The sequence below is a fragment of the Ascaphus truei genome, chromosome 3, assembly GCF_040206685.1.
Source record: "Ascaphus truei isolate aAscTru1 chromosome 3, aAscTru1.hap1, whole genome shotgun sequence".
NCBI classification, from domain to species: domain Eukaryota; kingdom Metazoa; phylum Chordata; class Amphibia; order Anura; family Ascaphidae; genus Ascaphus; species Ascaphus truei.
Genome location: NC_134485.1, coordinates 397304042 through 397315800, shown reverse-complemented (window position 1 = coordinate 397315800; position 11759 = coordinate 397304042). Strand labels below are relative to the sequence as shown.

The 11759-nt window shown below is 44.3% G+C and overlaps 1 protein-coding gene across 2 annotated transcripts in view; it reads left to right on the top strand.

The window, feature by feature from the left end:
- Positions 1-11759, top strand: part of PANX1 (pannexin 1) — a 62708-nt gene that overhangs the window by 13727 nt on the left and 37222 nt on the right. For both annotated transcript variants that reach the window (XM_075592502.1, XM_075592503.1), the window contains exon 2: positions 6366-6505. In XM_075592502.1, the coding sequence (XP_075448617.1) occupies positions 6366-6505 (140 nt within the window). The remainder of the gene's footprint in view (positions 1-6365; positions 6506-11759) is intronic.

The following is an 11759-nucleotide window of genomic DNA, read 5'->3' as shown; positions in this document are numbered from 1 at the left end:
ACAGCAGACAGGAGCGAGCTCTGAGGAGTGAGGAGCAGGGGATCGGAGGAAGCAGAATCACGGGCTGCAGTAAGTGCGGGCAGAATTGCTGGTTAAGCTGCAGATTTATGGAGCTTGGGTGCAGGAGGAACGGAGACAGATGGGAGGGGGAACAGAGACAGATGGGAGGGGGAACAGAGACAGATGGGAGGGGGAACAGAGACAGGTGGGAGGGGGAACAGAGACAGATGGGAGGGGGAACAGAGACAGATGGGAGGGGGAACAGAGACAGATGGGAGGGGGAACAGAGACAGATGGGAGGGGGAACAGAGACAGATGGGAGGGGGAACAGAGACAGATGGGAGGGGGAACAGAGACAGATGGGAGGGCAGAGGGAACAGGGAGATCGAGCATGAAGGAGGTTGCAGGAGTGTTGAGGTGCGCACGCCGCCCCCTGGTGTCCGTACTCGCGAAGCACGCGTACGTACACGGGGTAAGGTGCAACAAAAAAAAATGTACGTACTAGTGAGTGTACGTAAAGCGAGTGTATGTAAAACGGGGTATGCCTGTACACACACATTGTAGGAGCAGACCATAAACCTAGTACTAGAATGAGTGTTCATCTTTCCTTCAACCTGAGTGTAAAATAATATTTCTTCACATCTACATAGATGCAAAACTCGCAATGCTAGTGGGTGCCTCTACCTGTTGGCATTTGTTAATGTATAGTGGTAAAGTGAAATAAGGCGCAAACAAATAAAAAGTGAACACTAATAATAAGTGACTAATCAAAATCTTAAATAGGTGATAATATTTAAATGAATACAGCTTCACCCCCTGCTCTGGAACCCACTGGAAGGGGTAGTCTTCACTCTTCCCCCACAGTAACAGCAAAACACACAAAATCCACGGGGAGCATGGGGAGGAAACAAAAAATAAATTTAAGTGCAGCAAAAAAAGGCAACGTGGAAAAAAGCCTTCAAATGACTTGGCTCTAATGAATTAACTTTCAAAAGCAGTTGCTTTTGAAACGCGTAGAGTGGGAGTTTTCATTCAGACCGGAGCATACAGCAGAGAAGTTGCAGGAAGATCCAGCACTCACCGCGCGACGAACCCAGAAGTGACGTCAGACGCCAGTCGGAGCAGTGTAACAGCTGACCGGGGGCTGAGGCGGAGGAGTGGGGGAACATTGCAGGACGGTGAGCCAGCTGGCTAAAATCTTCCTACACTAATGCAGTGTGATATGCCCGTATTTTATTGTTAGAATGTGAGTATAATATTTTATTGTTATAAAGCTATTTTATCTCGAGTGATCTGTGCTATGCCAGTTTTTCTCTCAACATTGGGGTACGTGATCCTGGGGACCCGATCCACTCTGATGACAACTGCATCATCCACTTACCTGTGACTGTTTGAGTCAACCCTGCCTATTTGACTCTTACATCTTGTAAGTAGTTAATTCATTAGAGCCAAGTCATTTGAAGGCTTTTTTCCACGTTGCCTTTTTTTGCTGCACTTAAATTTATTTTTGTTTCCTCCCCATGCTCCCCGTGGATTTGTTAATGTATTGCATAGTCATGTGCAGGTTGTAACACTCTTGTATGCACATTTTTATTTAAATAGGTTATCGTGTAAGTAGTGTTTAAAGCGGCAATAGACGCCACCCGACCAGGGCTCGCTCCCGCGGCCAATAGAAATCCGCAACATTGGGGGATGAAATCACCACTTTCTGTTAGTAACCCAGGCGGCCATGTCTGTATTTGTTTTTGTTTGTGTTATTTTTATTTTTTATAGTTTGTACTTTTTGGTTAAAAAAAAAAAAGTATTAAGGCTCTTGTGCCCATGACCAGGAGCGTCCACGAATGAGCTTCCTGGTTTAGGTACTCTTTAAACTAGAATAGAGTACAGGCATACCCCGGTTTAAGGACACTCACTTTAAGTACACTCGCGAGTAAGTACATCTCGCTCAATAGGCAAATGGCAGCTCACGCATGCGCCTGTCTGCACGTCCTGAACAGCAATATCGGCTCCCTACCTGTACCGAAGCTGTGCGCAAGCGGGGAGACTATAGAGCCTGTTACACATGCGTTATTTACATCAGTTATGCACGTATATGATGATTGCAGTGCAGTACATGCATCGATAAGTGGGAAAAGGTAGTGCTTCACTTTAAGTACATTTTCGCTTTATATACATGTTGCGGTCCCATAGTGTACGTTAATGTGGGGTATGCCTGTATTTAGCAAATATAGGCATAAATGCATCAACAAAAATAAGCATTCTGATAGCAACGCGCATGCTGTCACGTGTGCAGCCGTGGCCACTGGGGACCCAGCCTTGGGCACGTATCTGGTGCCACGCTGCCACGGCGTGTTTTCACAGCAAAACATGGCGTTACGACATCTCGTTGCCATGGTAACATTCCATCTGTCGCGGTGTCACATTGCCGTGGCAACGCTGCACCATGTTATGTCCCAGCGTCATTTGACGTTGGAGAAGGAGGGTCGCGGCACGAAGGAGAAGTTAAGAATTTCAGAGGCCCCATGCTCTCCCCCGGCAATGATTGGGGAAGAGAGCGGGGCCTTTGTATATGGGGTATGGGGGGGGGAGAGAGAGGGAAATTTGCAACCCTATGCCTGGGCCTAAAGGGTAATCAGCCACTGGCTATTCTGCCACGTTAGTGATTATTTTTATGGTCCTAGAAGTTATTTGCAATGTTTTCGTACATGACTGGAACATACAATATTTCGAAATTATCCAGTAGCATTAGTGCCTCGAACATTGTTGATGCATAATTGCTAAGGACACGTTCTTAAATGAAAAATGTTGCATTAAAATAACACTCTTGTGCATTAAGACAAGTGGCAACGTTTTGATTCCCATTATGTTTTTTATTTATTTTATAGTATAGTTGGTTCTCAAACTTATCTGGCGACCGTTTGCTTAGGTGCCTAACCACTCTGTGTTGCAGATGGGGTGGACGGTATAGCTGTCAATCAACGCACGAGTTTCCAAGTCGCATCACACAATGCCCACGGCTTCTGCTACAAGGCATTGTTGGGCTTCTGGAAGATGCACAGGGGGGACGGGAGGTCATGACTATTGTAGTAATATCTTTTGAGGAGCAATATGAACTTCAGATGCAAGTGTGGCGGTTATAACGAGTTCAAACTGAATTTGGAACTACAAATGCTGGTGTGTGTATGTTGCAAGGAAGAACCATGTTCAGCTTTAAACACAATCGACTACTTTGCAACTGTGAAGACTTGCTCTCTGACCGTTCTAAGCAAAGAGAGCAGCATACTTTTAGTAAGCCTCTGGATACACTTAAGTGCTTCACTACCCTCTTAAGTCTGATCTACACACACCTCCTCTGCTCTTACTCAAGCGCCTCCAGTTTTACAAAGTTACAAAGTTAATTCACGCCTCATATCTTTGTCTTTCCCTTAGCCCTGCTACCTGCACCCCACTATGCCCTCACTATTAAGATTTCTGTTTGCAGTTTCCTCACTCCTTTGCGCATTTTTGGTATTCTCTCCATTTTACCCACAGCTCATTCACTATTCCACGTGTTTCCATCTTTTCTCCTATAGGAGACAAGTGCAGAGGTACAATCAGGGAGACATTGATTTGGGGAAATACACAGTGGCATTTATTTCGCTCGTAGCTTCAAAACAATATATCTTCATCTCAGGAAAACAAATGTCCTGGAATAGAGGGTTTGGTTCTGTGGCATCCCTTTTTGTCGGCACACATGCAGGAGGCTTTTCTACCTGACTGAGCCCTGCTGGACCCATTTGTCCGATCCAGGCTTTCTATTTGGAGCCTTTTTTTTTTTTTTTTTTAGACGGGGGTTAAGGCCCAGTCACATCTGCCTTCTGCCTGTGCCACACTCTCCATTCTCCATACCTCTACTCCAGTTACTTCTGCATCTTTCATTAAAAAACAACTTATCTTCCCACCTTCTTTTCTCTCTCGCTACTCCACCTCCTTGCTGCTGGGGATATCTCCCCTAATCCTGAACCTTGCATATACAGACCTGCTTTCACCCACACTTTCCCTGCCTAGGGCATTAATCCTACAAACGTACTACCATTTCCTTGCCTCCCTTCTCTTGCTTTCTTCTGTGCTCTCTAGAATGTTAATTCTCTGGCTAACAAGGCACTGGCTGTACATGACCCCTTCTGGTCCTTCTCCCTTCATTGCTTTTGCTCTAACTGAAACATGGCACGTACAACATAACTCTGCTGTGGATGCTGGTGTCTCCTATGGTCGTCTCCCCACCCCCGTCACCCCAATGGCCAGGATGTTGGGGCAGGTCTCCTCTCTTCCTGCTGCCGATATACGCTCTTCTCTATGCCCAGAGGGCTTCAGTTGTCACGTTGTTGATCCCTCCGTCTCCTGGGCATCTTGCTTTCTCGCTCTAACATCTTCCTTTTGCCTCTGCTAAATGGACAGATTTCAGCACCCACAAGCATGGCCATTATTTTGACCGTTTCATTACAAAAACTGTTCTCTTTCTGATTTCTCTATCTCCTCACTTCCGCTCTCTGACCATCACGTAATTTCATTCACTACCATTAATTTCTCTCATGCTACTCCTGAAACCTTTGCTCTTTTGACCTCTCTGCTCTGGCATCAACCCTGAACTCTTCTTCCTCTGAACCTGAAAATCTTGTAAAATCTTACTTTGTCCTCTCCTCCTCACTAGATGTTTATGCGCCTTTTAGGCTCAGTCACACCGTCCATCTAATCCACTGCCCTGGCTTAATTCACAAGCACTCTTCCTCCTAGCTTTTGCACCTTAATGCGGATTTTTCTACACCATAAATTTCTCCCCTCCTTTTTAACACTTCTCTCTGTACTGTCAAACACCACTACTTCCTAATGAACGCTCTCAAATACAATTCAAGTTGTGCTCTCTCTATTTCACTCCTTCCTATGATCTTCTATTCATGCTTCCCTTCATGCCTTCACTTTTCTCAAGCCTTTGCTGAGCACTTCAAAGGCAAGGCGAATACTATCCACAGAGAGCTTCTTTTTTCAGTTCTACCTCGACTACTCAGCTGAAACTGCCCACACTGAATTAGAAAATTATCTCCATGAAGTAAACTTCAAAGGTCCTTTCCCCCTGCTTATCCTACTTCATCTCTCTGCTGCTTTTGATACTGTTGACCTCTATCTTCTAATTCAGATTCTACATAAGCTTGGCATCAGAAATATTACTGTATCCTGGTTCTCCTCATACCTCTCCCACTTCTCCTTTTTTCTTTCTCTTTCGCATGTCCTCGTCCCTTATTGATCTCTGTTGGTGTACTTCAGGTCGCTGGGTACTGTCCTTTTCTCTTTCTATACACTATCACTTCGTGACCACCAACTCCTTTTGGCTTCAAGCAACACCTCTATGCAGGTAACACACAAATATTTCTATCCACCCCTAAACTCAAACCAGCAGCTCCAAATCTCAAATTGCCTCTCTGCCATATCATTATGTGTAACGTTCCGTCTCACCAAACTTAATACGTCTAAAACTGAGCTCATGTTGCCTCTTAGACCGACCCAATATATCTATTTCTAGCACAATAAACTGAACCCCCATCCATCCTGTTACCAAAGTACATTGCCTAGGTGTTACATTTTACCCCTTCTCCATTTACATGCATCGTCTGGCTCACATTTGTAAATTATTTTTCTATAACATTTCCAAAATCCACCCTTTTTTTTCCCCTCTGTTGCTGTACTGCTAAAACTTTATGGATTCTCTTATCCTCTCCCATCCAGATTATTATAATTTAGTATTAACAGGTCTCCCTGCCTCACAAGTTTCTTCTTTGTAATTTATCCAAAATTCTGCAGCTTATTACACTTTCTCCCAGAACAGTGCACTCTGCTCATAATGTTCTCAATACCTCAACCAGCCCCCCACCCCTCTTTCACCTCTACTGCTCTCACTTGCCTTAAACATTTTTACTCACGGCTGCTTACCGGTGGAACTCCATCACACACTGTATCCGCCAAGCACCTTCTCTCCCCACCATCACGTCAAACCTAAAAGCATACCGTTTGAATAAAGCATTTCAGTAGCCTAAACCTGTTGCTACTACACCCACAGACGCCCCCTGCCAACCATTATAGTCGGGCCCTGCCATCTACTCTACTTAATCCTTCTGCTGACGTCTATGTGAGTCTTCTAACATATGACTTAGATTGTAAGCTCTCTGAAGTTTGATGCACTAATTCTTTTAGAATTCACTAATGGATTGTCTCTTGTAAAGCTATGTGTACCTTGATGGTACTATATAAATAAAAATATACATATTTGTATGTTAGACAGGACATTTTGAGAAGCATTATTGTGGTTTATTCAATGCTATTTTTGTTCACAGGTGCTCAGATAAGCTGCTTTGCTCCAAGTAATTTTTCATGGCGGCAAGCGGCATATGTGGACTCTTTCTGTTGGGCAGCTGTACAGCAGAAACACGTATCACACAGTGAATATGGTAACATCCCCCTGTGGCTTCATAAGGTAAGATCCAATCCGCTTGAGTAATTGATCTAAAGGTCTGTGGTCAAGGCACTTTCCTATATGTGGAAAGGCACAGTTAAAAACTCAGAATAATTTGCATAGCAAGTAAAAGTGCATGTTCCAGGTCTCCATTCCACGTTTTAGAAATCGTGCAAGTATATGGACTTGTCTTCCAGTGGTGAGGATATGCTAAATGAAACATCCATTTGTTCATGGTTGGCATTGGCAAAGCTATGAATTGCAATGCAACTAGATTACTGTACATGCTAATTTTGATTTCATAGTGTTTATTATGAAATGTGAGGCATGAGTCACAATGTATTTTAAGGCACAAACATCCTGTTACTGGGTGTGGATTCCTCATTTAAATCCGCCTTTTATGTTTTAGTTAAAACTATAATTTGATCTTATATAACACTACTTCCTTGCAATTGTACACTCATTAGAAAAAGTTCAACAGTTGCAATAGTCTTTCATAAGTCATGGGTTTTCCTTGATCTTGGGCATCCCATCGCATCCCAGTGCCATGTTTCTATTAGCATTGTCTAAGATTGATACAATAATAATATTGAGTTACTATTGTAGCTCCTTTACCCCCACCCTATGTGAGAATTGGTCACTACTAGTATGACTCCGGGTGCTGTGCATATCTGTGAGGTAACAGGAGGGCTGAGGTGGCTTTGCGATGGTGTGGGGAGAATTGGAACATGCTTTCAGGGTACCTTATTCGTAGTTGGCAGCGCCTCCAATCAGCAAGGATCCTGTCTATAGCATTGATTCTCAACCAGGTTTCCACTGAACATTTTTACTCACTGTCCCTTAACTGTGGTCTCCCTGGCTCTCCCCCTGCTCTCTCCCCGGCTCCCTCCCGTAACTGCATCCTGCACACCTCTGCCGCCTGAGGTTTGGTGGGGGAGAGAGGGAGCTGAGAGATGCAAGGGGGGGGGGGGGGTGATATGAGGGGATGGTAGATGCAGGTGGGATATATGGGGGTGATGGGATATGCAGGGGGTGGGTATATGAGGATAATGGGTGCTGGGAGAGATATGAGTGATGAGGGGTGCTGGGGGAGATATGATGATGATGATGGTTATTATTATTTTACCTGTGCGGCCCGTTTTTTTTTTTTAATATGTATTGGGGTGGTCTTTAAAAATGTATTGAGGTGATGGGGTTCTTTTTTTTTTCAAATGGGGCAGCTGTGGTCTTTTTAATGTATTGGTGAGGGCATTTTTAATATGTATTGGCGTGGGGGGTATTTTTATTATGTATTGCCGGTTGGGGTTATATGTATTTAGGTGGGTGGGGTTTTTTGGTATGTATTTTGTGGGGGGGGATTGAGTGAGTGGGGTTATTGACAGAAGTTAGGGGCAAGTGAGGAGATGGGGTTTAGTGAGGAAAAGAGGGCGTAAGAGTTAGACGCAGGGGAGAAATACATGCGAGGATGAGTGAGTTAGACAAAGGGGAAAGAGAAATACATGGGTAGAGGGTGGGAAATAGAGGGGGCTTGTGAGGTATAAAATTTAACCTAAGGCCGCGCTTATATTGCTGGCAATGCTGATGTCATGCTGCGGTTGCTGGAAAAATCAAATTGATGTGACTTACAGCGATCGCGACCAAGACGTCGCGCCGTCCTGTCACCCCTACTATAAGTGCACGTGACGGCATCAAGACCTTTTTTTTGACGCGCTGTCGCCAGCACTATAAGCACGGGAATGAGGGTACCTGGACATTGAGGGACTGCGGATCAGGTAAAATCCCAGGCGGGATTGCTGCTTTAGCTATTGTGACGCGGGGGGGTCCAGGAACTAGTTATGGGGTTCAGGAAACTAGTCATTCACATCTGGCTTTTTTTTTTTTCTAAATCCAACATACGTGCGCACACGTACACACACACGTACGTACACACGTACGTACACACACACGTACGTACACACACACGTACGTACACACACACGTGTACACACACACACGTGTACACACACACGTACACACACACGTACACACACGTACGTACACGTACGCACACACGCACACACACGTGCACACACGTACACGTACACACACGTACACGTACACACAACAAGGACTAATTGTAGTATAATGTAATACAATAAATAAACTAATGTCAAAAACGAATGTTGTTCTTACTAGGAATTTAATCTTTTTTTTTTTTTTTTTAAAGCGGGGCTAGGGGCGGGGCTAGGGGCGGGGCTAGGTGGCGAGTAGATTTTTTTTGTTCGGCGAGTAGATTTTTGGGTGATTCGTCGACCACTGCTGATAGGCATCACATACATTTGCATATGACCCAACCAGTATCCTCCCACAGGCTGACACTCTCTGGTTGTTGCTAGGCCTGCTCCTGGATACAGTAGTTTTACCCAGGGATGCAATAGCACACTAGGCCCTTATGAGATATCCTAACCCCTCCAGTGCCTGACCCTAGCAGGACTTATACTGTCGGGGCCCACGGGAAGTAGTAGCGGCCGGGGTTACGCTACACTATAATAAGTAGGACTGTCAAGTTTGAACTTGTGACAACCACAGGTATGCATTTGTAGCTTCCAAACTGGGACAGCCCCCCCCCACCCACAACCCCCCAGGTGACCATGGCTCCCTAAACACCTAGGTGGTCCCTACTACCTTCAAAATGTGCTTTGTGCATCTATTTCTTGCAGTCTTTGGCTTCCGTCACTGGCAGCTTATTTGTGTTGAAGATAGATTTCCAGTGTTTTTGAAATACATGAGAGAGAGATTAATACATTAATTAACAAGACTAAACAGGGTTGTTCTCCAAACAATGATTAACATTGAAGTGGTCTGCAATAAGGAAAGATTATTTTATTTATTTAAACCCCCCCTGACATGCCATTTAGAGGCTGCTTCGAAATTCTCTGAAGTGACCATTTGGCTGAAACTGCAATTGACGTGAATGGCCGTTTTTGATTCAAAAAAAATTAACTAACGCCCTTAGTGCTAGTAGAGGATTATACCGTGTTAGCCCATAGAATAACATACCAGTAGGGTAGAATAAATATATTTTAACAGCCAACTAGTGGTTAAAGAGTGCGAGATTTCAGAACCACAAGTCCCTTCTTCAGACTCATGTTTACCAATGAAGCTGAAATAGCATGTCATATTTTATGCAAGGATTACGTCTTAGTAAGTCTGAATATGCAGATAATAATTAGTGTGATACAAAAAGTAACATTGCAATGCAGATATGTAAATGGGTACATGAAAATCAATCCACCAAGACGGGCATGGGAAACTCCTGGGCACCTAAAATGTTACTTCTGGCGCCTTGAATCTGTGCTGTACATGCCGGCTGACATTAAAGCTACACTGTGGTAGGGAGGAGTGTGTGGGGGTCTCTCACGGAGCTGTCAGACAGGCTCCTCTCGCTCTCCATTCCCCTCCTCCCCCTCTTTCGACCAGGCTTCTGTCTGCATCAGGCCGCACCACAAACCAAATGCAGCACCACTATGTGGTCGCCCATAGTGCGCGCGACCGATGAAGAGCGACCGCGAGGCAGATTTTTTTTTTAAAAGACAAATTATTTTGTCTTTTTGTGCGACGGCCGCGTCACTTGAGCTGGTCAGCCAATGAGGGCGAACCAGCGTTGTCACGCCACGCGTCACCTCAGATCACAGTGCAGGGATTGGTCGAGCGTGCGTGACGCCATGCGCTCCGTTGTGCCCCTACTATAAACGCAGCCCTAGAGTGACAGGAAGAGAGTTTGGGAAGGAGGAGGGGAGCGCCTGGTAGATCTGTGTGAGACCACATTCTTTAGCTGCAACAAGTAAAACCATTTCTCTCCCTTGACGAGCAATGACCAGACGATTATGTCCCCAGCACCTCAATTCCTACTTCCTTCTGGGGTGGTGATCCCTTCCCTACCTGGGGCAGGCCTCTCTTAAACCCCCTAAACATCCGCCCACCCCCTTGATCACTAACCACCCCAATCCCCTAAACACCATTCTGCTCAACAAATCCTTTGACTGCACGCGTGTTCTAACTACAGACAGGATACCTGTACCTCGTACACATCAGTACTATAACATTCTAGAAACCTTCATCTGTGCTCGATATAATGTATACTTCACGTGCACAAAGTGCCATTAAAGCTGCAGTTCAAGCGGTCGTTAAAAAATAAATTAATCACAGATTTGGTTTTGATGCACAAATTGAATTAAAAATGAACCTACACACTGACAAGTGATTAGCTAAATTGCAGATCGATCCGTTCTCATGTGATCGGCGAAGATTCGGCTCGGGGTTCACTAAATGCATCTTGAGTCCTGTTCTGCACTGACAGGCAAAGTTCTGTGAGGAGGATCATGTGACCAGGCAGCCACTAGATTCAATTGGTTCACTGCTAGAGAGGGTAGGGCTCAAAAAGGTAATGCTGTTTTAGAAGGGGATGTGACTTTGTAAATGGTTGCTATAGGAACAAAAATGCTTGTTACATTAGAATACATAGTCTTAATTTTTTTTTAATGCTAAAGTATTTTCTCATACAGTAGTACAGAACTGATTTATTTAAAAAAAAAAACAAAAAAAACGTAGGATATTGCTTGAACTGCAGCTTTAAACTGGATTCAGGTGAAACAGGACAAATTAAAGGATGTACATGCATCCCTACACCATTAATCATAAGACACATTTTGCTACAACGTATTATTGTGCAAAATACCTTGCACAGGAGAAGACGAGTTGGCTAGAGTAGCCGTGTGTATTAAGCCTGGTTGCATCTCTTAAGTCACGTACTCACAAGTAGGTTGTATGGATGTGTTGGGACGGATTGAGCGGCGATAGTCACTTTAGGCACTTTTTGCGGAAGGTAAAAGTGGGTCATCTAGTTAGCTGTGTATTAACCAATGTCCCATGTGCAGGTCACGTGCCCAAAGGTGTGCCGTATGTGACCATTCTCAATTAAGCAACTATTGTAAAAAGTCAAATTTCCATAATCCATAGAAAAACTGGCTTTCGACCAAATCGGTCCACAGTGACGACCCGCTTAAAAAAATAAATTATGAATAAAAAATAATTAGTAATGTGATCCAGTGTGGTATGGAACATGGACTGACTGGTGCAATATTCTTAGAATGTGCCATTCCTTTTTATACTGCTGACTATTAAACAAGCTCCATTACTCTGGTATTGGAAAACATGCTCTAAGCTGGTATCTCTTATTTCTGATCTCTCAGGAAGATCCAATATGGTAAAAACAATTGCAGACATCAATACATCA